The 27,272-nt window shown below is 40.9% G+C and overlaps 1 protein-coding gene across 2 annotated transcripts in view; it reads left to right on the top strand.

The window, feature by feature from the left end:
• The window catches only part of MEMO1 (mediator of cell motility 1), a 135,724-nt gene that overhangs the window by 44,623 nt on the left and 63,829 nt on the right, over window positions 1-27,272 (top strand). For both annotated transcript variants that reach the window (XM_062209214.1, XM_062209213.1), the window contains one exon: window positions 3,573-3,654. In XM_062209214.1, the coding sequence (XP_062065198.1) occupies window positions 3,573-3,654 (82 nt within the window). The remainder of the gene's footprint in view (window positions 1-3,572; window positions 3,655-27,272) is intronic.

Here is a 27,272-nt window from a genome sequence, read left to right as displayed (position 1 = left end):
CTCAAGTAAGGGGATGTGATAGCACCTTTTGTCACACATAGTTCATCCCAGATTCTCTTAGTAGTTAGGTTGCGCTTTTGTGTTAGTTAATTGGCTTTATCCAAAGGAAAATAAACTAATATTTTTATTTCAGGTAGTAATTTTGCAATTTGGAACAGAGTGGACTACTGAACTTGCTTCTGATCTCCTACTGAAACTAGGAGACAGAAGTACTATCTGCTTTGATTATTCTGTTTCAAAGAGATGGCTCCTAGGTCTCTGACAAAGAATACTAATTTGCTGGCTAAAGATTTATTTAGCTTTAAAATTAATGTTTTTTTTTTTTAAGATTTTTTTCTTTATTTGAAAGGCAGACTGACAGGGAGAGAGTGAGATCTTCCATGTGCTGTCTCTCTCTCCAGATGCTTCCCGCAGCAACTGGGGCTAGGCCAGGCCAAAGCTAGGAGCCAGGAAGAACATCTGGGTCTCCCATGTGTTTGGCAGGGACCCAGGTACTTGAACCATTATCTGCTGCTATTCCAAAATCATTAGCAGGAAGCTGGATCAACTATGGAATGCAGGCATCCCAAATTCAGGGGTTAACCCACTGTGCCACAATACTCATCTCTTATTTTTGCTTTTAAAATGATTTAACTACATTTCAAAAGGGCAGATAAAGTATTTACAAGTTTTCTAAAGAAAATAAGAAAAAGGGATGAGAGAGTATGTGTAGAATTAAGTCTCTTAATTTTTATTTGCTTGTGCACTGATGGATAAGTTAATTCAGGTACTTTAGTGGACAGTTTTTCAGTGTTCTAGTAGAGTTGAAGGTGTGCACACTCTATAATTCAGTACTTTTAGATGAAATGCCATTTAATACATGCTGATAAGATACATGTGATGTTGCTTATTAACAGTGAAACTTAAAATATCTCTGAACAGGAGGGTAGAAATCTGGTATATTTATACACTGTAGTACGTTGAAAACAGATGACTTAGAACTAGGTATCTTCAGCGAGATGCGCTGGCCGCAGCGGCCATTGGAGGGTGAACCAACGGCAAAAAGGAAGACCTTTCTCTCTGTGTCTCTCTCTCACTATCCACTCTGCCTCTCAAAAAAAAAAAAAAAAAAAAAAAATCTTAAAAAAAAAAAGAACTAGATATCTCAACTTGAATATTTTTTTAAAGGTTTATTTTATTTATTGAAAGAGTTACAGAGAAAAGTAGAGACAAAGAGAGAAGTCTTACATCCACTGGTTCACTCTCCAGATGACCGCAGTGGATGGAGCTGAACTGACCTGAAGTCAGGAGCCAGGAGCTTCTTCTGGGTCTCCCACATAGGTGCAGGGGCCCAAGCACTTGGGCCTTCTTCTGCTTTCCCAGGCCATAGCAGAGAGCTGGATCGGAAGTGGAGCAGCTGGGACTAGAACCGGTGCCCATATGGGATGCCGGCGCTTCAGGCCAGGGCTTTAACCCGTTTCAATACAGCGCCGGCTCCAACTTGAATAATTTTTCAAAACAATGTTGAATTACTATAGCAAGTTGCAGGAGGAAATGTATAATATGTATGTATGATGTTTATGAACATGCAGAATAATACCACATAAATATTTTATGTGTTTATTTATTTATATCTATCTATCTATCTATCTATCTAGAATAGAATAGAATAGAAAGAAAATAGAATGATACTTGACAAAAATCAGAAAGTGGTTGCTACCTCTAAGGAAGGAGGTGTATAATGGAGTCAGCAAGGGATTGTTTTATTTTTTATTAAGAGAAAATCTTCTTAAATAAATAAGGTAGAATGTGAAGTTTTTATTTTGTGAGGTGTGGGTACATTTGTTAAATTATTATCTAGATTCTTTTGTAATATTTAAATAGTTAATAAAAGTTTAAAAAGAGAATGGATTATGGGGGGAGAGGGATGAGGAAGATACGGACATTTCTTCAAAATAAATTGCTGTGAAGGGAGCTAGAGGAGTGGAGTGGTGGTTGAGGGGAAATTCTTCAGGGCTAGTATAGCACATTTGCACGCTGACAGTTATGGTCAAGTTGTTGCAGGAGACTAGTAACAGTTGTGGGAACAAAATCTTTGAGTAAGTGCAGAAGTAGTGTGTATGACTTTTGATAGGAACAAGGGTAACTTGTTGACACAGGAGGGAAAGCAGAATAAGTGATAGGAAGATGAAGTTCTCATTTTTTTTAAGAAGAAAGGTTTTTATTTATTTGAGAGAGCTCCTGGGACAGGTACTGATCATCTGTCGACTAGTTTACTAGCCAGATGCCCACCACAGCCTGAGTTGGGTTAGTCCAAAGGCAGGGGCCGGGAACTCCATCAGGGTCCCCATGTGGTGACAGGGACCCGAGTACTTGAACCATCAACTGCTGCTCCAAGAGATGTGCATTAGCTAGAATTGGAAGCTGTGGTGTGACTTGGACCTCGGCAGTCCAAAATGGGATGGAGGCAAGTGGAGACTTAACTCCCTGTACCACAGATTCTTTTGTGAATTTAGTCTGAATAGTATTCAGGTTTGCTTGGGGTCGGGAGATGTCCCAAGATGGAGAACTTTCAGTGCTAAAGCAAAACAAGTCCAGGGGGAACAAGGATGTTTAGCATCTGACCATTTCTCATGATTATTATCTCCTGGGATTGAGGAAGGTATCTGAGGCTTATTTTGAAAAGAGAAGCTATGAGATAATTCCTTGTCTTTAAATTAGGGGAGGAAATTTACTTTGTTAATGTGGTATGATTTATGAGCATTCCTAGGGGTAAGTTGAATTTTATGGTTATAATTTTAAAGTTTTACGGTTGAATAAAAGTTTGGTTTTATTCAGCATTTGAGGAGGTACTGTGCTAAGTGAGAAGCTGGTTTTAAAGTATGTTTTGACTGTGATTGAGGGGGAGAGAATAGGGAAGTCAAGCCATAGGGAAGGGAATGATTATGGGGATGGATTGTTGAGTCTCCAGCTGGATAAGAGGCAAAAGAAGAGGAAGGAGAGGGGAAAAATTGTAGAGCTTATTGCTGTCTGCGTGTTACTGGGAGTGATCAGTTCAGATAAGAACTGAAGAGAGTGATATACTTGAAATTGAGATTTTTGAGGTGGTGTAGTTATTGATACTGTGATCATGTGAGTAGGTGAGTGGAGTGTGATGGAAGAAGAGATTTGTCAGAGTGGGAGTGATGATTACTTCTCTGGATGTCATTTCAGTGATTAAGTAATGCAGACAGTGCTCTGAAATATACTCAATTCAGTTGTTTTCACACATTTTAGAGGCTTCCGTATCCTGTATTTTTTGTTTGAATATTGCCTCAAGTTGTAAATCTCTTTGCTCTGATATGAGAACAGTTGAAATGAGTAAGTAGATAAAAGCACATTTTGTTTGATTGATACTCAGCCTTGTTATACAAGTTATAGTTTGGTAGAGCCATTGTAGTTGATGAGTTTAAAATCATTGTGCAACCTGATAATCCCACTGTCCATTAGGCTGTTTTAGTCCCACATAGGTTCACTGAGGGCTTTGTCCCATGTGTGGTTATTTGTAGGACACCTCTTTGTTGACAGTAATTTCACTGCTTGTCTTTTTATAGGACCGCAGCTGAATGCCCAGCTAGAAGGTTGGCTTTCACAAGTACAGTCTACAAAAAGACCTGCTAGAGCCATTATTGCACCGTAAGTGTTAAGTCTTTATCCTAAATCTTTCATATGTTGATGGTTAATAAAGATTGAGTACCTTTATATGCAACAAAAAAAACAGAAAACAAAATGCTATATTGAGCTGAAGAAATCACATTAAATAATTTTCTCAGTTCCCTATGGTTTCCATTTGTACTCAAAAATGAAGGAATTGGCTGCTTTATTTTCCCATATATAGCCGTTTTGAAAATTTATTTTTGGTGGTAAGACTGACTTCAAAGGCAGATTTTTTAAATAAATATTTTATTTATTTATTTGAGAGGTAGAGGTACAAATAGTGAGAGGGAGAGACAGAGAGGAAGGTCTTCCTTCTGTTGCTTCGCTCCCCAAATGGCTGCAATGGCTGGAACTGTGCCAATCTGAAGCCAGGAACCAGGAGTTTTTTCCTGGTCTCCCATGTAGGTGCAGTGGCCCAAGTGCTTGGGCCATCTTCTACTGCTTTCCAGGCCACAGCAGAGAGCTAGATTGGAAGAGGAGCAGCTGGGACTAGAACTGGCGCCCATATGGGATGCCAGCACTGCAGGCAGAGGATTAAACTACTGCGCCATGCCGCCGGCACCCCCCCCCCCTTTTTTTTAAAGATTTATTTATTTTTTTGAAAAGTAGAGTTATACCTCCTTACAGATGTTAAAAAGAAGATTAAATGTACTAGTTTTTTTAAAAAAGATTTTTATTTTTTATTTATTTGAAAGGCAGAGCTGAGGGGCAGGGTTGGGGGGGGTGGTATAGAATGAATCTTCCATTGCTGGTTCACTTCCCAAATGACCGCAATGGATGGGGCTGGGTCATCCCATAGCCAGGAGCCCGGAGCTTCTTCCAGTTGTCCCACGTGGGGGCTGGGACCCAAGGACTTGGACCATCCTCCACTGCTTTCCCAGACACATCAGCAGGGGCCTGGATCAGAAGTGGAACAGCCAGGATTTGAACCTGAACCCATATGGAATGCTGGCATTGCAGGTTGCACCTTAACCTGCTGTGTAACAATGCCAGCCCAAATACAATAATCTTTATAAAAGTTTTACCAAAATGACTTTGCTGTTATTTAATCATTCAACAAATACGTACCAGGCTGCCAGGTGCTTGTCTTGGTGCTGTGTTTTTAATAAATCATGATTTCTGTTGATGATATTTGCATTTTGATATGTGAGGGGGACAGGTAGTAAATAGTTAAATAATTGTTTTCTGTCAGGTGTTGATTATGCTAAGAAGAAAAATAGAGCAGATTAGAAAGATTGAGAGTGTCAGTATGGGTCAGGAGTTGCTATTTTACATAGGATGGGGAGAAAAGGTCTCTTGGATAAGGTAACGCTTGAACGTGAATGTTGTGAGGGAGAAAGTTATACAGATATGTGGGAGGCTTTCAGATTGAGGAATGGCAAGGGCACAGTCTCTGGGGCAGAGATGAGTCTCAGGGGTGAGGAAAAGCAGGGTGGCCATTGCTGCTGGAGTGGCACGTGCAGCTAGAGTGTCCCTAATCCAGAAATCTGAAGTATGAATGCTATAGTCGGAAACACTGTGGTGTCAAAACTAGAAAATTCTACACCTAATTTCTTGTGATACCAGTTACAAGGTAGGCATAAGATCAGCCAGTGATGGGCCAGTGGTTGGGTCCTTGACACCCATGTAGGAGACTTAGGCTGAGTTCCTGACTCAGGGCTTTGGCCTGGCCCAGCCCCAGCTGTTGACATTTGGAAAGTAAACGAGTAGGTGAGAGATTTCTTTCTCTCTCAAGTAAACAAACCAACAACAAAAACAAAAAATTGGAGAAATAGGATTAAAAGACATTTTAAATACCCAAAACATGCCCACAGAAATGCAGCACGCTAAAAGTATTGCATAAAATTATCTTCAGCCTGTGTGTGTAAGGTGTATATGAATTTTGTATTTAGACTTGGGCCTTATCTTTTAAGATTGTAAGCCTATGCAAATATTCCATAATCTGGAAAACTTCAAAATCAGATCAACTCCTGTTCCCAAGCATTTTAGATAAAGGATATTTAATCTATACACAGGGCAGAAGAGTAGATGGCATAGATTGCAGAGGGCTAGATCATAAAGAGGCTTTGTAGGCTGGTACAGGACTTGGGGTTTTAGTTTTATTCTGAGTGATATGGTAAGTCATCACAAGTTTTCAGCAGTAGAGTGACACATGATATGACTTAAGTTTAAAAAAGATTACTCTTAGTATGGACATTATATTGTATAATAAACTTATTTATAATAATACAGAAAAGAGATGTCTTAGTGGTTTGGACTGGAGGCCAGAGGTGGAGTTGATAAGAAATGATGTATTCTGAATATATTTCAAATCAACAAGGTGGACTAAGAGTTCAAGGCCACCCCCCCCCCCCCCCCCCCGGAACCTTTTACTTAAGGTGTACAAACTTCATGCATTTCATAAATACAACTTTAGGAACATAGTGATTCTTCCCACCCTACCCTCCCTCCCAACCGCTTTCCTCCTCCTATTCCCATTCTTACTTTTTATGATGATCAATTCTCAATTAACTTTATACACATAAGATTAACTCTACATGAAGTACAGAGTTCAACAACTAGTATGGGAAAAAAAAAACTTGCTCAATAGACAAGGGCTGTTCAGAGTCATTGCATCTCAAAGTGTCAGTTCTGCTTCTGTAGATTACCTCGGATTTCCTTTGAAGTACCCTGTTAGTTACCGCAGATCAAGGAGAACATACGGTATGTATCTTTTTGGGACTGCAAGCCATCTTTTTAGAGATCAGGGTGAAGATGAGTATTTGCAAAGGAAAGAAGGAAGAGGGCTAATGCAGAAGGAGGAAGCCCAGGCTGAGTGGTATGTCTGGGAGACCATAGCATGAACATTGTGTCATGGAGGAGAAGGAGATCAGCTGTCAGATGCTTCTAGTAGGTCAAATGCAGTAAGGTCTGAGAATTGATAGTGGACTTTGCAATGTGAAGATCACTAGTGAACTTGAGAAGAACATTTTCTGTGAAGTGTTGGGAATGAAAATATTCTTGGAGTGAGTTTAGGAAAGAATGAGCAGTAAGGGAAGTGAAGACAGTGAGTATAGGTTTTTCTTCCTTTTTTGATAAATTTTGCTGTAAAACAGAAATAAGTAATACATGAGAATGTATTGGGGAAGACTTTTGATTCATTTGGGATAATTTTTTTTTTTAATTTAGTGAATATAAATTTCCAAAGTACAGCTTATGGATTACAAAGGCTCCCCCCCCACAACCCCCCCCCCCCCGCAACCCTCCCCTTTCCCACTCGCTCTCCCCTCCCATTCCCATCAAGATTCATTTTCAATTCTCTTTATATATAGAAAATCAGTTTAGTATTTGGGATATTTTAAAGTATTTGTAGCTTCGAGGAAATATTTCTTTATATATATACTTTTTTTTTTTTTGACAGGCAGAGTGGACAGTGAGAGAGAGACAGAGAGAAAGGTCTTTCTTTTTCCGTTGGTTCAACCCCCAGTGGCCGCTGCGGCCAGTGCACTGCGACCAGCGCACCATGCTGATCTGAAGCCAGGAGCCAGGTGCTTCCTCCCGGTCTCCCATGCAGGTGCAGGGCCCAAGGACTTGGGCCATCCTCCACTGCACTCGCAGGCCACAGCAGAGAGCTGGACAGGAAGGGGAGCAACCGGGACAGAATCCGGCGCCCCGACCGGGACTAGAACCTGGTGTGCCGGGGCCGCAGGCGGAGGATTAGCCTATTGAGCCACGGCGCTGGCTCGAGGAAGTATTTCAATAGAAAAAGAAAAAAATTGATGCGGAGAGAAAGTAGGCATAAGTGAGGTTCTTGATTAAATTCATAATAGTCATCTCTTTACAGTAATCCATAAAACAGATTCTGTTCTCCTTGCGTGGTGTTGCTGATATTTGACTGTTGTGGTGTGCTACCTTCCTGATTAAAACTCGTTCTTCGTGTAAGTGCTGTGTTGAATCAACGTATAATTAACTTCCAAGTTAGTATACATAGATAAGTGGCCAAACTTGTTTCCATCTTATAATTGGTTGTAAATTGAAGTCATACACCTATGTAAGTCTTTTATTCTTGCCAACTCCCTAAAACAAGAAAGTCTTACATAATTCACTAACAACATAAGACTTAAATTAAAAACAAGTTTTAACCTAACTGCCAATTAAAGGAATTCTCAACATTTAATTCATAAGATTTTTGGCTGGAAAAGGTGGAACTTTTTAATTTTTTTTTGGAACTTTTTACTTTTACTTTTTTTGTACTAAGGCTACTCAAAAGACCTCTACTACTTCTTTTTTTTTTTTGACAGGCAGAGTTAGACAGTGAGAGAGAGAGAGAGAGAAAGGTCTTCCTTTCCGTTGGTTCACCCCCCAAATGTTCGCAATGGCTGGCGTGTTGCGCTGATCCGAAGCCATTTAAATACCCAAAACATGCCCACAGAAATGCAGCACGCTAAAAGTATTACATAAAATTATCCTACATGGGTGCTTCCTCCTGGTCTCCCATGCGGGTGCAGGGTCCAAGCACTTGGGCCATCCTCCACTGCCTTCCTGGGCCACAGCAGAGAGCTGGACTGCAAGAGGAGCAACCAGGACAGAATCCGGCGCTCCAACCGGGGACTAGAACCCGGTGTGCCGGCTCCGCAGGTGGAGGATTAGCCAAGTGAGCCGTGGTGCTGGCCAAGACCTCCACTTCTAAAACTAGCATTGCATGTAAACTTAGCAGTTTTTCCAACAGTGAATCCTCAAAATGTAAGTACATATAATTAAATGTAAGCATTTATAACATAAAAGCAAAGTAATAAAAATGCCTAGATGAGTCCTTAGAACTCCATAAACACATAGATTTGGTTCTAGCTTTTTTATTTTTAGAGGAATTATACATGCAAATATCTTCACTTCAGTGAGAATGCTGTTTAGATCAATAAAAAATCGAAAGAAGCAAGCTTTACACTCATTGTTGAATAGGTCTTCATGCCTTGCTTAGTTAGCCACACCCTCACAGGAAACAGCAGTGGTAAAAATTAAGCAATAGCTGAAAGTTTGCCTAAGTTATACTAATTCACTAGGTTTGAAGTTTGTTGACAGCAAGTGCTGTCATACAAATAATTCACATTAATGAAAGCTAGTGTAAAATGTGTTTAAAATGATATAAACTTTGAGCTCTAAAAAGCTTCAGCTAAAATAAAAATAAATGTTGAAAGTGACTTTAATGTAATCTGAGCACACAACAGTTGATATCCAAACTGAGATTAGATACCCCACTATGCTTGGCCATAAACTTAGCTTAAAAGTCAAGAGACTTGGTAACTTCTATGATGGATAAACTGATAAACCTTACCATCACTTGAATTCAGCCCAAACACAGACCCTAATGAAGCAGTAAAGTGAGCACAAGTATTTACATAGAAACATAAGATCAATATATAGTCTATGAGAGGAAACAAAATGGGCTACATTTCACTTTCTTCTTTTTTTTTTAAGATTTATTTATTTGAAAGGCAGAGTTACAGAGAGGCAGAGGCAGAGAGAGAAGTCTTCCATCCATGGGTTCACTTCCCAAATGGCCACAACAGCTGGGGTTGAGCCGATCCACAGCCAGGAGCCAGGAGCTTCTTCTGGGTCTCCCACACAGGTGTATGGAAGTAGAACAGCTGGGTCTCGAATTGGCACTCACATGGGATGCTGGCACTACAGGCAGTGGCTTTACTTGCTATGCCACAGTGCTGGCCGCTATTTTTTCTTATTTTTTTATTTATTTGAAAGAGTCATAGAGAGAGGGATCTTCCATCTACTCATTCATTCCCCAGATGGCTGCAAAGGCTAGAGCTGGGCTGATCTGAAGCCAGGAGCCAGGAACTTCTAGGTGTTCCATGTGGGTGCAGAGGCCAGGCAACTCGGCCGTCTGCTGCTGCTCTTCTAGGTGCATTAGCAGGGAGCTGGATTGGACGCATAGTAGCCGGTACTCTTACCAATGCCCATGTGGGATGTGGGCATCACAGGCAGAGGATTAACTTGTTATGCCACAGCTCCAGCCTTGAGAACATAATATTAAAGGGTCATAAAAGTATGCACATACCACCACCTATCACTCTCCTTAAATATTTTACAAAATCTGAATCTATAGTGTACTCAAACTTAAATATATCAAAGTAGATATAACAAGGTAAGCATATTGGAATATGTGCTTGGGTAAACCAAAGTGTAGCTTAATTTTAAATTCCCTGACCTACATTCAGATTTCATACGATTTGACCACTTTGAACTAATTGTAGCTCAAAACTTACTAAAACTTAGGAATAGCACTCATTTTAACTAAGACATTTACTTAAAAATAAAATATAGGAGAAAGAAATAAATTTTTTGGGGTGATACAGACAGTACCATAAAAGAAATATGAAAGAATTATGTAAGTACAAAACAAAGTTAGTCACATGTAGCTTTTGGATAATGAGTTAACTAGAATGATTTCACAAATAAAACTTTAGCCATGCTGGTGCCGCGGCTCACTTGGCTAACCTGCGGTGTGGGCACCCCGGGTTCTAGTCCTGGTTGGGGCGCCGGTTCTGTCCCGGTTGCTCCTCTTCCAGTCCAGCTCTCTGCTGTGGCCTGGGAAGATAGCGGAGGATGGCCCAAGTGCTTAGACCCTGCACCCACATGGAAGACCAGGAAGAAGTACCTGGCTCCTGGCTTTTGGATCGGCCCAGCACGCCGGCTGTAGCAGCCATTTGGGGGGGTGAACCAATGGAAAAGGAAGACCTTTCTCTCTGTCTCTGTCTCTGTCTCTCTTTCTCTAACTCTGCCTGTCCAAAAAAAAAAAAAAAAGAAAAATCAGCCAAAATTTTTGAAATGAGAATAGCTACTCGTTTTGTCTTTACGTACAAAAGAAAATACTTGAGTAGAAGTGTGAAACCACCTAAGCCTGGTGAGGGCTGGTTATCCAGATTAGAATCTCAGTGCAACTTTAAATCTACCCAAAGAAATAATCTCCATGTAAATTTAAATGTTAATATAAAGGGGAGAGGCTTTTTTTTTTTTTTTTTTTTTTTTTGACAGGCAGAGTTAGACAGTGAGAGAGAGACAGAGAAAAAGGTCTTCCTTTTCCATTGGTTCACCACCCAAATGGCTGCTACGGCCGGCGCACTGCTCCAATCCAAAGCCAGAAGCCAGGTTCTTCCTGGACAGTTCTTTAAAGTAGGAAAGTTTGTAGAAAGTAAACTACTAAGATTTTGTAGCTTAAAGGCAGCCACCAATAAAAGTAGATATGTTTTACTGAGTCAGTCTATTTACAATAGGAGAAAGTATGTTAAGAAACGAGAATGAGCCGGCACTGCGGCTCAATAGGCTAATCCTCCGCCTTGTGGCGCCGGCACACCAGGTTCTAGTCCCAGTCAGGGCGCCGGATTCTGACCTGGTAGCCCCTCTTCCAGGCCAGCTCTCTGCTGTGGCCTGGGAGTGCAAAGGAGGATGGCCCAAGTGCTTGGGCCCTGCACCCCATGGGAGACCAGGATAAGTACCTGGCTCCTGCCATCGGATCAGTGCGGTGTGCCGGCTGCGGCGGCCATTGGAGGGTGAACCAATGGCAAAGGAAGACCTTTCTCTCTGTCTCTCTCACTGTCCACTCTGCCTGTCAAAAAAAAAAAAAAAAAAAAAAAGAAACGAGAATGAGCAGCAAGAAATAATGATAAGAAATGAAAAGCACGTTTTCCTCTCATAAACTCATATCAGACCAGATATCCGCTTATAATTAACAACCAAATGAAAACAAGCAACAAGTTAAATAGATATAAAATTGATTGTTATCCCAGTGTTGGCATTCATTTAAGAAAAGATTAGAGGGGCTGTCGCTGTGGCATAGCTGGTAAAGTCTCCACCTGCAGTGACGGCATTCCATATGGGCCCCAGTTCTAGTACCAGCTGCTCCACTTCTGATCCAGTTCTCTGCTGTGGCCTGGAAAGCAGTAGAGGATGGCCCAAGTCCTTGGGCCCCTGCACCAACATGGGAGAACCGGAAGAAGCTCCTGGCTTCAGATCAGCACAGCTCCGGCCGTTGCGGCCAATTGGGGAGTGAACCAGCAGGTGGAAGCCCCCCCTCCCTCCTTCTCTCTTTGTGTAACTCTGACTTTCAAATAAATAAATAAAAATCTTTAAAATAAAAAGATTAGAAATAGTAAAAGGAACTCCACAAGCATATTCTTCACCTTTTTTCTCCCCAAAGAACGTACTTGTGGTATGTCCAGTATTAGAGGCATTGCCTGCTCAGTGACATATGTTTAATGACTACAGTGTCTTGACCATGGAAGGATAGCATAATTATTGTTCTAAAGATTTTATTTGTTTATTTATTTGAGATATAGAGTTATGACAGGGAGAGACAGAGAGAAAGGTCGTCCATCTGCTGGTTCACTCTCCGAATGGCCACAACAGCTGAAGCTGAGCCAATCTGAAGCCAGGAGCCCGTAGCTTCTTCTGGGTCTCCCACATGGGTGCAGGGGCTCAGGTGCTTCAGACATTTTCTGCTTTCCCAAGCCATAAGCAGAGAGTGGGATCAGAGGAGGAGCAGCCGGTAAACAAACCGGCACCCATATGGGATGCCAGCACTGCAGTCAGAGGCTGAGCCCACTAGGTCACAGCGCCAGCCCCGCATAGTTGTTTGTTTCTTGCTATAGTGTTTTTTTTTTTTTTTTTTTTTTTTTTTGACAGGCAGAGTTAGACAGTGAGAGAGAGAGACAGAGAGAGAGAGAAAGGTCTTCCTTTTCCGTTGGCCCCAAATGGTCGCTACGGCTGGCGCGCTGTGCAGATCTGAAGTTAGGAGCCAGGTACTTCCTCCTGGTCTCCCATGGGGTGCAGCGCCCAAGGACTTGGGCCATCCTCCACTGCCTTCCCGGGCCACAGCAGAGAGCTGGCCTGGAAGAGGAGCAACTGGGACAGAATCCGGCACTGCAACTGGGACTAGAACTTGGGGTGCTGACGCCGCAGGTGGAGGATTAGCCAAGTGAGCCGCGGCGCCGGCCTCTTGCTATAGTTTGAACATGGTTTGATTTCTCAACTCATGCTGATATTTAATCACCAAAGTCATAAGGTCATGGTACTGGGGGAAAACTTGATCCATTTACTGGGTCTGTGAGGAAGTCTTAGTAGAAGGTTATTGTGTCATTGAGGGTGTGCACTTGGAAGATAGTTCTGAGAGGGTTAGTTACGAATGCCAAGTTCAGCCTAGCTTCTCTGTCTGCTTCCTGGCTTGCCATGTAGTCCTTCCTCTACAAATGTTCTAACCTTAAACTACCTTAGTCAGTAGGGCTCCCCAGTCTTGGACTATGAGCTTCCAAAACCATGAGGCAGAATGAACTTCCTCCCTTCATAAATAGCCTATGTCAGATATTTAGTAGTAACGATTGTTTTTTTTTTTTTTTAAAGATTTATTTATTTATTTGAAAGTCAAAGTTACACAGAAGAGAGGCAGAGAGAGAGAGAAGTCTTCGATGTGATGGTTCACTCCCTGACTGGCCACAACAACTGGAGCTGCACTAATCCAAAGCTAGGAGCCAGGAGCTTCTTCCGGGTCTCCCACGTGGGTGCAGGGGTCAAAGACTTGGGCCATCTTCTTCTGCTTTCGCAGGCCATAGCAGATAGCTGGATCGGAAGTAGAGCAGCTGGGACTCGAACCAGTGCCCATATGGGATGCTGGCACTACAGCTGGTGGGTTTACCTGCTACGCCACAGTGCTGGCCCCAACAGATGGTATTTTAAAAAATTGCCTATTGTTTTTATTGAAATTAGAAATGGAGAAGTGAGAGAGAGAGATTGATTGATATCTACCATCTGCTACTTTACTCTTTAAATGTCTATAATAAGTGGGACTGGGTCAGACCAAAGCCAGGAGCCCAGAACTCAATCTGCATGGTTATGGCTCAAGTACTTAAGTACCTCTGCACAATGAAATGTCACAATTAGATCTATTAACTTGATTTATTTTTATTTTTTTGACAGGCAGAGTTAGACAGTGAGAGAGACAGAGAGAAAGGTCTTCCTTCTGTTGGTTTACCCCCAAAATGGTCGCGATGGCTGGAGCTATGCCGATCTGAAGCCAGGAGCCAGGTGCTTCCTCCTTGTCTCCCATTCCAGTACAGGGGCCCAAGCACCTGGGCCATTGTCCACTGTCCTCCCAGGCCACAGCAGAGAGCTGGACTGGAAGAGAAACAATCAGGACTAGACCCTGGTGCCCATATGGGATGCCAGCGCCGCAGGCGGAGGATTAACCTAGTGCGCCAGGGTGCCGGCCCCCAACTTGATTTATTTCTCTTGTCTTAATAATTGTAAAACGATTTGTCTTATTTTGACTATAAACGTCAAAATATATCCATTCCTTAAACCCTATACCAAAGGTTATTGAAACATATAAGCATTAGATCTCTTGAGGGGAAAAAAAAACGAAAGTGTATTCATTTTTTATTACCCCTACAATAATAGAATTGCCTATTTTTTTTTTTTTTTTGCTTGTTTTGTTTTTGATTTGAGAGAGAAAGAGAGAGAGAGAGAGAGAGGTAGAAAAAGAGAGACAGAGAAAGAAAGAAAGGGAGAAAGACAGACTGGAAGCATTTTCCATCCACTAGTTCACTTCTCAAATGCTCAGAACAGCCAGTGCTGGGCCAGGCTGAAGGTAGGAACTTGAAACTCTGGGTCTCCCCCATGGGTGGCAAGGACCAAGCTACTTGAGCCATCGTCTGCTGCCTTCCAGGATGTACATTAGATGGAAGCTGGATTGAATTGGATGGGAAAGCAAACCTATATGAGGTCTCTGATATAGGATGTGGGCATTCCAGGTGGCAACTTAACCTCTTTGCCAGATCCCCTTTTCCCTTTTTAAAAATTGTTTTAAAAGATTTATTTTTATTTCGGCCGGCGCCGCGGCTCACTAGGCTAATCCTCCGCCTTGCGGCGCCGGCACACCGGGTTCTAGTCCCGGTCGGGGCACCGGATTCTGTCCCGGTTGCCCCTCTTCCAGGCCAGCTCTCTGCTGTGGCCAGGGAGTGCAGTGGAGGATGGCCCAAGTCCTTGGGCCCTGCACCCCATGGGAGACCAGGAGAAGCACCTGGTTCCTGCCATCGGATCAGCGTGGTGCGCCGGCCGCAGCACGCTACCGCGGCGGCCATTGGAGGGTGAACCAAGGGCAAAAGGAAGACCTTTCTCTCTGTCTCTCTCTCACTGTCCACTCTGCCTGTCAAAAAAAAAAAATTATTTTTATTTATTTGAAAGAGTTACACAGAGAGAGGAGTAGCAGAGGGAGAGTGAGAGAGAGGGAGAGGTCTTCCATCCAGTGGTTCACTCTCCAATTGGCCGTGATGGCTGGAGCTGCGCCGTTCCAAAGCCAGGAGCCAGGAGCTTCTTCTGGGTCTCCCATGTGGGTGCATGGGCCCAAGGACTTGGGCCATCCTCTTCTGCTTTCCCAGACCATAGCAGAGAGCTGGATCGGAAGTGGAGCAGCTGGGACTAGAACCGGTACCCATATGGGATGCCGGTGCTTCAGGTCAGGGCGTTAACCCACTGTGCCACAGCGCTGGCCCCATTTCTCCCTGTTTTTATTATCTCATTCTCTAATAATGTATTTCATATCCCCAGTAACCTAATTAATAACCATTAGCCTCTGATCAGAAGTATAATTTGTATTTAAACAGATAGTAATAATGTATTATATTAAGGTATGAACTTGCTATTTAATAATAATTTCACTTATTATTAATTGGTTCAATGAATTTACTCATTCATTCACACCAACTTCTTAACTGTCAGTAAACTTAGCAATATTCATGTCATCATGCATATGAGCTGCTTTACTCCCGAAATGCCTCCAACACCCTGGCTGGGCCAGGCAGAAGCAAGGATCTGGGTACTTCACCTCGGTCTCCCATGTGCATGGCAGGGGCCCAAGCACCCAGCCGTTACCTGATGCCTCCCAGGACGTATTAGCAGAAAGATGGATTGGAAGCAAAGAAGCTGAGACTCAGACCAGCAGTCTGATCTGGACGTGAGCATCCCATGTGCAGTTTTACCCACTGCACATGTGCCCCAGTCTTTAAATCAGTTTAATGAAAACAACTTGAACTTGTCTGATCCACTGTCAAACTCTGGCCTAATATTAACAATCTCATTATTCCCTTTAATAATTACAGCAGGGGCTGGCCCCATGGTGTAGTAGCAAGAAAAGCCACCACCTGCAGTGTTGGCATCCCATATAGGTGCTGGTTTGAGTCCTGGCTACTCTTTCTGATCCAGCTCCCTGCTAATGGCCTGGGAAAACAGCAGAGGATGGCCCAAGTGCTTAGGCTTCTGCACCTGCATAGGAGACCCAAAAGAAGCTTCTGGCTCCTGGCTTCAGATTGGCCCAGTTCTGGCCATTGTGGCCATTTGGGGAGTGAACCAGTGGATGGAAGAGCTCGCTGTCTATGTGTGTCTCTCTGTAACTCTGCCATTCAAATAATTAATTAATTATTTAATTAAAAAATAATTACAGCAAGCTAACAACACCTCTTAAAATAATCAAGTACCTGAAAAAAAATCTCCATTTCAATACTTTGAATTTTTCATGAATATTTTTATTTATAACAGTCACAGCATCAGAAGTAATTATATTCTGTACTTTATGTTAATGTCATCTCTGGTTATTATTACTATTTAAAGATTTATTTATTTGAAAGGCAGAGTTACAGAGAGGCAGAGTCACAGAGAGAGTGATCTTCCATCTGCTGGTTCACTCCCCAAATGGCTGTAACAGCCAGAGCTGAGCCGATCTGAAGCCAGGAGCCAGGAGCTTCTTAGGGTTTCCTGTGAAGGTACAGGGGCCCAAGGACTTGGGCCATCCTCTGCTGCTTCCGCAGGTGCATTACCAGAGAGGTTGATCAGAAGCAGAGCAGCTAGGTCTTGAACCAGCGCCCATATGGGATTCTGGCACTGTAGGTGGCAGCTTTACGCACTGTCCCACAGCACCGACCTCATCTCTGGTTATTATTAACTGATGAGGAAAACAGGTAGAAATGCAGCACTCTTTACATATTAATTGCTTTATTATTCTTACTTGTAGCATTACTTTATATCTCAAGTTCAACAGGATCATTAAAATTTTTAATAACCTACTAAATGCAGATACTGGCAAATTAATGATTCAGTAGCCTCTTATGGTTCGCATGCAGAATATAATTTATAATAACAATACCCCTTTCTGTGATTGTCAGAAGTACACATCGAAGCTCCCATTGTTGGATCCATAGTCCTTGGAGCCATACTGGGAGATTATAGAATCAGCCTCTTAACAGACTATATAGTGAATCCATTCCTCAAGTTGTTCCTATGAGGAAAGAGCATAACAAGCTCTGTCTGCTTTGCCAGACAGACCTAATAGCAGTCAGTGCTTACTCATGTGTAAGCCATATGGGATTAGTAATTTTGGCTATTCTTATTCAAACACCATGAAGTTTCAAAGGAGCCACATCCCTAATAATTACCCATGGCCTCACATTATCAATATCATTTTATCTCACAAACTCAAAGTATGAATAAATTCACAGCTGAACCATTTTATTAGCCCACTGCTACAGACAGTACTCCCTCTAATAACAAAATGAATACAGCTAAGTTTGATTAACAGTCATACTATAAGTGTCAGTCTAATTAGGAGTTACTCCTTGTTGTATCATCAGTTTCATGATTAACTTCACTGCTATCATGTTAGGAGTCAGCATGTTAATTTCAGCCTTGTATTTCCTTCACATAATAATCACAACATAATAGGGACGTCTACATATCAATAATACAAACTCAATATTTACATGAGAAAACACTTTTGTACCTCCTATTCTTATCATTCAACCTAAAATTATTTTATTATTTATGTATTTATAAGATAAATGAAACATAGAAGCTTGAAACTCCTTATTTACTGAGGAAAAATATTCAGGAACTGCTAACTCATGCCTCTGTGTAACAATATGGCTTTTTTAACCTTTAAAGTTGATAAGTAATATGTTGGTTTTAGGAAACAAAAAATTAAAACTGCAAATAAAAGTAACTTGTTCTATTGTAATTTCACTCATTGTTGTTATCCTTTATTATATCCTAGCCACTACAGATGTTTGTAAAGAGGCCCCATTTGCCCACCAATAAAACCTTTACATCATATGCCTTTGCTACTAGTTTAACTCTAATATTTATCCACTCATACCAAGAAATAATTATTTCCAACTCACATTGAATAACTATTCAAATGTTTAAATTAATGCTTAGACTATTTCAGTAATGGTCATATCAGTAGCCTTTATTATATGATCCATTATAGTTTATATTTGATCCATATAGTTTAGTCACTGCCAGTATTTTATTCCAAATTTTTATCTGTGAAGAAGGAAGAAGAATCATATTTTTAGTTATTAGATGATAATATGGCTGAATAGATGGAACACTGAAACCCTCCAAGCAATCCCATACATTTAAAAAGCTTAAAGTTTCTACTTTTGGGGCCAGTACTGTAGCTTAGTGGGTTAAGCTGCCGCCTGCCACCTGGGGAGTGTACCAGTGGATGGAAGACCTGTCTGTCTGTCTCTCTCAGTTTGTATATAGTAAAGCATACTTGTAGTACTTGTAGTGCTTTACCACTAATATCATGAGACAACAATCTTCATAACTTACGTAGTGAAGTTACTTACTGGGAATGCCCAGTTAATTTGTCATCCTTGCTTATACTGAAGTAGTAAGTGACATTTCAAATTCTATATATTCTGGGGGCCAGCACTGTGGCACAGTGGGTTAAAGCCCTGACCTGAAGTGCTGGCATCCCATATGGGCGCCAGTTCTAGTCCCTGTTGCTCCTCTTCTGATCCAGCTCTCTGCTATGGCCTGGGAAAGTAGTAGAAGATGGCCCAAGTCCTTGGACCCCTGTACCCATGTGGGGCTCCTGGCTTCAGATCAGCACAGCTCCGGCCGTTGCAGCCATCTGGGGAGTGAACCAGTGGATGGAAGACCTCTCTCTCTGTCTCTACCTTTCTCTGTAAACTGTCTTTCAAATAAATAAAATAAATCTTTAAAAAATTTTTTAAAAAATCTATATATTCTGAAAGTGAAAAAGATCTAGATATTGCAGTATTGTGGTTACAGTTTTATTTGACTTTGATAACTAGCACCTTTCATTAACTCATAGTATTAATATCTGTGAGATCTTATAAAAATAAAACATTCTGCATAATAACATGTCTTAAGTTGGACATTTTTGGTGTCATCATTATTTTTTTTATCATAACAGGAATCCTGAGGGCCACTGAGCATTTAACTGTGAAGTTAATGAAAGGCTAGGTACAGCAAAATAAAGAGAGGCCATGAAGAAGCTGGTGCTTCTGCAAACTCTTGAGGGACAGTTGTCAGTCAAGTTGATTCCATGTGTTCAGAGGAATTCTGTAATTTAGTTTTTACCTTTTAGAAAGCTTCAGTATTTCTTAGCAGACTTTTCTTTTCGTTGTAGGAGATCTCATTTCATCTGGTCCAATCTTTTTTTGTATTTTCACTTCTGTTAAGTAAAATTAGGACTACTAGCACTTGACATTGTTGAATCCTAGATGAGTGTTCTTTTATCATTCTCTGTGTCCTTGTGGAAAAGCCTCACATAGAATATGTGGTAGATTTTGGGCATTGAGAGTTTATTCTCCTATGACCTTGAAGTTCTCAGAATTAACAAGTACCAGTCCGTATCACATAGTAATTGGTTTCCTGGGATGGGAATTTAAATGATACTCACACTGTGCTATTTCTCTTGAGACCCAGCCCATCATTTAACAGTGAACAGTAATGGACAGTGGCCTTGTGTCCTCATTTGGTTGTAAGTCCTTTGCTTCCTAAGAGATTTTGGCAAGTCAAGAGCTGGACTTGCTGATGTTAACACATCTGCTGGGGAGGAGCAAAAGGAGAAGCAAAAGCACTCCCTGTTAAAAAGAAAGATCAGTTTTTAAAAGCATGGTTTTAAGCCTAATGAAAAACTACAGGTTTTAAGTATAATTTTGTATTTGACTTTGTGAAAACCTGTTTGGAACCAGAGTGATATGGAAAAGCTGAGAGGTAGAGTTACAGTGAGAGGGAGAGCCAGAAGTTTTCCATCTGCTGGTTTACTCTCCAGATGTCTGCAAGCCAGGAGCTTCTTCTGGATCTCCCAGGTGGGTGCAGGAGCCCAAGCACTTGGGACATCTTCCACTGCTTTCTCAGGCCATTAGAAGAGAGCTGGATCTGAAGAGGAGCAGCCGGGACACAAACTGTCATCCATATGGGATGCTGGTTCCTCAGATGGAGGTTTAGCCTACTGTGCTATGGCGCCAGCAAGAACACTTCTCCCCCTACCCCAACCCACCCACCGCCCCGAAACCTTTTACTTAAGGAATACAAATTTCATGCATTTCATAAATACAATTTTAGGAACATAGTGATTCTTTCCCCTGTACCTGCCCTCCCACTCACATTCCCAACCCTCTTCCTCCTCCCTCTCCTATTTCCATTATTACTTTTTACTTAGATCTATTTTCAATTAACTTTATACATAGACAGTTAACTCTACACTAAGAGTTCAACAAATAGTATGCAAAAAAAAAAACAAAAAAAAAAAACCCAAAAAACTGCTCCTCAACAGTCGAAACAAGGGCTGTCCCAAGTCATTGCATCTAGAGGTGTTAATGTCATTTCTATAGATTACCTTTTAGGTGCTCTATTAGTTATCACAAGTCAGTTAGAACATATGGTATTTGTCCTTTTGGGACTGGCTTATTTAACTAAATATGATGTTTTTAAGTTTTATCCATTTTGTTGCAAATGACAGGATTTCATTTCTTTTTTTTTTTTTCTTAAAGATTTATTTATTTGAGAGGCAGAGGCAGAGGCAGAGAGAGAGATAGAGAGAGAGGTCTTCCGTCTGCTGATTCACTCCCCAGATGGCCACAGTGGCCAGTGGTGTGCTGATCCAAAGGCAGGAGCCAGGAGCATCCTCTGGGTCTCCCATGTGGGAGCAGGGGCCTAAGGGCTTGGGCCATCCTCTACTGCTTTCCCAGGCCATAGCAGAGAGCTGGATCAGAAGTGGAGCAGCAGGGACTGGAACTGGCACCCATATGGGATGCTAGCACTGCTGGCGGCAGCTTTACCTACTACATCACAGTGTCGGGCTCTTGCCTATTTATTTCTTCATTCTTATTTGTTTTTTTGTTGTGGAATTTCTTGATCTCCTTATATATTCTGGTTATTAATCTTTTATCAGTTGCATGGTTTGCAAATAATTTATCCCATTCTGTCAATTGCCTCTTCACTTTCCTGAATGTTTCTTTTGTAGTACAGAAACTTCTGGGTAAGAAGGGAGAAAGAGACACAGAGAGATAGATAAGTAGATCTTTCATCTGCTGGTTCACCTGCCTGCAATGGCTGGGGCTGGGCCAGGCTGAAGCCAAGAGCCAGGAACTTCATCCAGATCTCCCACGTAGGTGGCAGTGTCCCAAGCACTTAGACCATCCTCTCCTGCTTTTCTCAGGCTATTAGCAGGGAGCTGGATCAGAATTGAAGCCGTTGGAACATGAATCACTGCCTGTATGGGATGCTGGCATCTTAGGGGGTGGCTTCACCAGCTACGCCACAATGCTGACCCCAGTGATTTTTTTTTTAAGATTGATTTATTTGAAAGGCAGAGTTATGGAGAGAGAGGGAGAGGCACACAGAGAGAAATTGTCCATCTGTTGGTTCACTCCCTGAAGGGCTGCAGTGTCCCGCGCTCTTCTAGATGGAAGTCTAGGAGCCAGAAGCTTCTTCGGGGCCTCCCACATGGGTTCCGGATCCCAAGCACTTGGGCCATCTTCTACTGCTTTCTAGGCACATTATGATCCATCAGATCAGAAATAGAGCAGCAGGGAGTTGAACAAGTACTCATATGGGATGCTGGCATTGTAGGCATAGCTTTACCTGCTATACCACAATGCCAGCCCCAGCGATATTTTGGAATTACTCTGTAGTGTATTTTCTATCCAAGTTAACATCTTTGCAAGTTAAGATTCTCCTTCTGTCCTTATAACTGTTTTGTCTTAGTTTAAATGGACTTATTTTTTTTTAAAACTTTTATTTAATGAATATAAATTTCCAATGTACAGCTTATGGATTACAATGGCTTCCCCCTCCCATAACTTCCCTCCCACCCGCAACCCTCCCCTCTCCCGCTCCTTCACCCCTTCCATTCACATCAAGATTCATTTTCAATTCTCTTTAGATACAGAAGATCAATTTAGTATATATTAAGTAAAGATTTCAACAGTTTGTACCCACATAGAAACACAAAGTGAAACATACTGTTTGAGTACTAGTTATAGCATTAAATCACAATGTACAGCACATTAAGAACAGAGATCCCACATGAGGAGCAAGTGCACAGTGACTCCTGCTATTGACCCAACAAATTGACACTCTAGTTTATGGCGCCAGTAACCACCCTAGGCTCTTGTCATGAGTTGCCAAGGCTATGGAAGCCTTCCAAGTTCGCCGACTCTGATCATATTTAGACAAGGTCATAAAAGACAGGGTGAGGATAGTAACCAATGATCCTAAGTGGGGAAGAGGACCATCAGTACACACAGGTTGGGAATAAAGCCATTGGAGGTAGAGCAGAGGTTATGATTACAAAGGAATGAGGCCCAAGTGCGCTAGACAGGGTCTAGAACAACGGACAGAGTCATTATTAGAGGAGCTAAGAAAGGTGCTGTCTAAGCTACAATTAAGTTTTCTGATTGAGAGGCAAATAGAACCTGACAGAAGGGGCTTGATAATAATCTGTTGGGGTTTAGGCCTTGTAAGTTAAGAGGCCCAGACCTATCTATCTCTTCGCATGGGGTACATCCTAAGGGAGGTGTGAACCTCCTAGGGGAAGGCACTCTGTTGACTTTCATTACTTAGCTGGCCTGGGAGGAGAGCTGGCCAGGTAAAGGCAGGTGGCATCTCTAACAAGAAATTTACAGTTCTGCCTGCAATGTTGCTGACCCTACTTGGCCGTCCCCTCAGCTGCAGTGGTCATTTTGGAAGTTGGGCTGAGTGAAGGGCTTTTCAGCTTAGAGCCAGTAAGATCTGTGGCTCTGACCTGGACATCCTTCGACTCCAGGGCAGGTCCATTTCCAGTGATCCAACTCTTGGCAGAGCTGCCAGGGCTCTTCACAAGTTGACTTCTGCTGAAGCCCAGGCTTACCACATTGAAAGCCACTGCAGTGGACTGGCCTGTTGGGTCTCCTTGAGGGCAGATCACTGTCCAGATCAGCCATTAATAGGCCTGCCACCCATTGCTTCTGATGCCTAGCTTTCTTTTCCTCCTGGTTTGTGTTAAAGCAGACCAGAGGATGCAAGTCAAGGGAATGCCCAAGTCCCATCTCTAATCTTCGGTGGCCTGAACTACAAGTCTATAGTCACAGGCATGTTCTGTAGTAGTTTTTCTAAGGTAGACAATGCCCATGAGGAAAATTATATTCTCACTTAAAAATTTTGTTTCCCTTTGGTCTGAAAGGGAGGTTTTTTCTATTTACTGTTTACTTCGCTGATGGCGAAGTAAATCTAGCTATGAGATTATAATTTAAGCTATTATTTTGGCTATGCTATTACAGAAAAATGTTAGCCATCTCTTTTATAAGGTCTAAAGATTAAATTGTGCGTCCTACAGATTCCTTCATAATAGAATTGGTTTCCTACCTTGAAGAGAATAGAGAAATGAAAGAACAAATTGGGCTTAGAATAGAGAAATGAGGGAGCAAGTCCTAGATCGCTTGCTGACAGTAGCAGTATCACATGAATACTTAGCAAACAGTTTCAACCATTAGTTAACAACTTAAGAAAACATTTATCAGAAGGTCCAATGCCTTCTATAAATTTTAAGAATCATGTATTTGGAAACACCTCTTAAATATCTAACATGGTGTAGTTTGTTTAACCAGTAAACTTAAGCACAAACATATAAAATGTTTTTAGTTTCTTTCTACCAACAAGTATAAAACATATGATACAGAGATTCAGGTCACTCGAATTAAAATGTATCTTTGATTAATTTTAGCAGCTTAAATTTATGGACAATCTTATCTGTAAGCCAATTAAAATAAAATTCCTAATAAAATTTTCCCATGTGGACATACAATATGTACACACATATAACATAATAGACCAATATAGCAATTTTAATAATAGCTTTTAAAATCTTTAACTCTTTTTGTAAATTGCCAATTGATTCGAATTGCTTTTTGTTTTTAGTAACCTCAGTTAACCATACTTTCTCTCAGTTGGCACTGTTAATACATTATTGGCTTCATCTGTTTACAGATCCATCCCAAAGTACTGAATACAATAGAAGTGGCTGGAAAAAGTCCATAGGAACCTATAGGAGGACAGCTAAACACAGAACCAACAACGCTTTAGTTTTATGAGCAGCACATCATATATAACTGTGGATGACAAAAGACTTTAAGTTGCCAGGTTTAAAATTATAAACTCATCAGCCCACAAGAGGTACTTGCTTACTTCACAGTATTTTTGAAAGCACCTGTAGGATTTTACAAGTATTTAACCCTTTAGGCCTCTGGGGCTTTCTCATTAAGATAACTATCATGTCTAGTAACACAAGATCATTAGACTTTTTAATTCTCAAACATTTGTATTAATAGCATTTTCCATTATAGAAACTTAAAATTTAGTACCACGTCACATCTTGACAGTACTTCTAATATAATCCAAATAGCCTGATTAGTTGGTATCTCTGTAAGATGAGAGACATAGGTCCTTCAATTTTTTCAGTTGGGCCCAAACTGGAAAAACCAAAGTTCAGGATTTACTGGAAATTTTAGAGTCCAGATTGTTTGAAACTTTGACTTTTTGAATGCCTGTCAAGAATGCCAAGAAGGCTCAAAATCCAAAATATCTGGTTGAAATATTTCTTAAAATCATGACATAATATAGACCAAATTTGATCATTGTTACAAGGTGATTATTCAAATCTTTGAAAATAAGCACATATTTAAATAACCCATAGCTCTTAATAAAAATTCAGCTGTTTTGAACAACTAGAGAATTTAACAGACATCAAGAGAACATAATAGATTATTGTAACACATTGCTTTAACAGAGAATCAGAGTTTAATTCTACGTCAAAGAGAAATTGAGCTTCCTGTGATCTTTTACTGTGAGGTTTCCTTCCTTTACCTTTCACATTGATGACCATGTTTCTGTGTTTCTATGTGTAACACATCTTTAAGCATCTTTTGCAGGGCTGGACGAGTGGCAACAAATTCTCTCAATTTCTGTTTGCTATGAAAAGTCTTTGTTTCACCTTCATTCACAAATGAGAGCTTTGCAGGATGTAATATTCTGGGCTGGCAGTTTTTCTTAGTACCTGGGCTATGTCTCGCCATTCCTTCCTAGCTTGTAGGGTTTCTGATGAGAAGTCAGCTGTGAGTCTAATTGGAGATCCTCTGAGAGTAATCTGACGTTTCTCTCTTGCACATTTTAGAATCTTTATGTTTCACTGTAGTGAGTTTGATTACAACATGTCGTGGTGAGGATCTCTTTTGGTCATGTTTATTAGGGGTTCTATGAGCTTCCTGTTCTAGGATGTCTCTGTCCTTCTCCAGACCAGGAAAGTTCTCTGCAAGTGTCTCACTAAAAAGGCCTTCTAATCCTTTCTCTCTCTCCATGCCTTCAGGAACTCCTAGAACCCGAATGTTGGTTTTTTTTAATAGTATCCTGTAGATTCCCAACAATATTTTTTAGATTTCTAATTTCCTCTTCTTTTCTTTGGTTTGCCTGTTTCCTTTCCTGTTCTTTGTCTTAAGAAGGTAATGAGAAAACATTAATAATACAAATTGAACTGAGTATTTTTGTAGTCTTTACATTGTCAATCACACAAGAAGGTGAGAAAATACTCTGTAAAATGTGTAAAATCTTATCTAATCAGCAAAGAACAGCCGTTACATTCATTGATGAAGGGGTGAAGTTCAGGCATATGTCTTGATTGTGTCACTTTTAAAAATTATTTTTTGTTATATATTGACAAAATATAGTTGTACCTACTTGTATTTAGGAGAGTAGGAGGTGAGGTTAGTATTTTGGGGTGTAGTGTGAAATTAGGCCAGTTAGTCCACCTGTGTCTGCAGACATTCTACATCTTCCATTGCGAGACTATTCAGAATCCACCTTTCTAGTGAGATTGAAATGTATGCTGTTCAAGTATTAGCTCTAGTTCCCATGCTGTGCAGCAGATCTGCACACACATACACAGTCACCCAGACTGAAAATCCTGTCAGACTTACTTCTTGGCGCTAACTGGGGCTTACACCCTTTGATTATCACCTCTCTATTCCTCCCATCCCCTGGCCTCTTAACCATGCTTCTACTTTCTACTTCCGTGACTTCAGTGTTTGGGATTCTACATATAAGTGAGAACATGCAATATTTTTCTTTCTGTGTTTGGCCTCTTTCACTCAGTATAATGTTCTCTAATTCCATCTCTGTTGCTGGAAAAGACAGAATGTCTTCCTTTTTTTAAGGGATACTATTCCATTGTGTGTATGAACACATATATATATATATATCTGTTCATGGACACTTAGCTCGAGGTCATAACTTGGCTATTGTGAATAGTCATTCAGTGAACACAAGGGTATTTACATCTGTAACATACTGATTTCAGAATTTCAAGTAAATAATTAAGAGTGGGATTGGCTGATCTTTTTCTGTTGTTGCTGTAACCATCATATTTGGCTATATATGTAGAGCAAAAATAGATTCTCTCAGAAGTGACAGTTGGTTATATGGAATTTGCAATGATGAATACTGAATATTTTACCATTTTTTATAAATCAGCATACATCTTTCTATATCAGTAAAATTTTATTATGAGCTTATGTGTACACATACACATACACACACCCCCTCATATTCGTTTTACCTGCAGAGCAGTTGTTGAAACATTAACCGGTGTACCACTGGCCACATATTATTAAGTAATTAAGCAAGCACTGTGGAAAACAACACTAGATTCATGTAGCTAGAATGAGCCAAGAAAAAAAAAATGAGTTCAGGAAGCAAAGTCATTGCATCAGTGTTAAAACTAACTGCATGCTGAGCCCAGACAATGGAAAGGACTAGTGGTATGGTGAGGAAATGAGAGTAACACTGGGCCTGGAGGCCAGGTCAGTCCCTGTACTACCAGGCGCACAGAGGGAAATGTATTGTTGGTCGAATGGTATTTGTTTTGGTTTCCTTTGACTTCCTCTTGGTCTTGATGTTGTTCTACTGTAGTCTACTAATGCTAATGAGGAAAAGTATGAAAAACTTTATAAGGTAACTTAAAATACATGACACATACCTTTATGTGTTATGTTAATAACTGTAAGTAAGCAAAACTTAGTTGTTCTCCAGACCAAAAAATGTTACAAAATATTTTTAAAATTTGGAGTTGGAACACACTATAGAACAATTTTATGTTCCCTTTTGTGTACAAGAGGTTGCATCATTAGCTGCATTACATTTTAATCTATGCATTTAGTTCTTTTATGTTTGCTATAGTTTTATTTCTTTCAAAGTTTGTTTTTTCAGAATATCTT

Source organism: Lepus europaeus, chromosome 13, assembly GCF_033115175.1.
Source record: "Lepus europaeus isolate LE1 chromosome 13, mLepTim1.pri, whole genome shotgun sequence".
Classification (NCBI taxonomy): domain Eukaryota; kingdom Metazoa; phylum Chordata; class Mammalia; order Lagomorpha; family Leporidae; genus Lepus; species Lepus europaeus.
The sequence above is the reverse complement of the archived record's forward strand: the minus strand, read 5'-3'. Positions and strand labels throughout refer to the sequence as shown.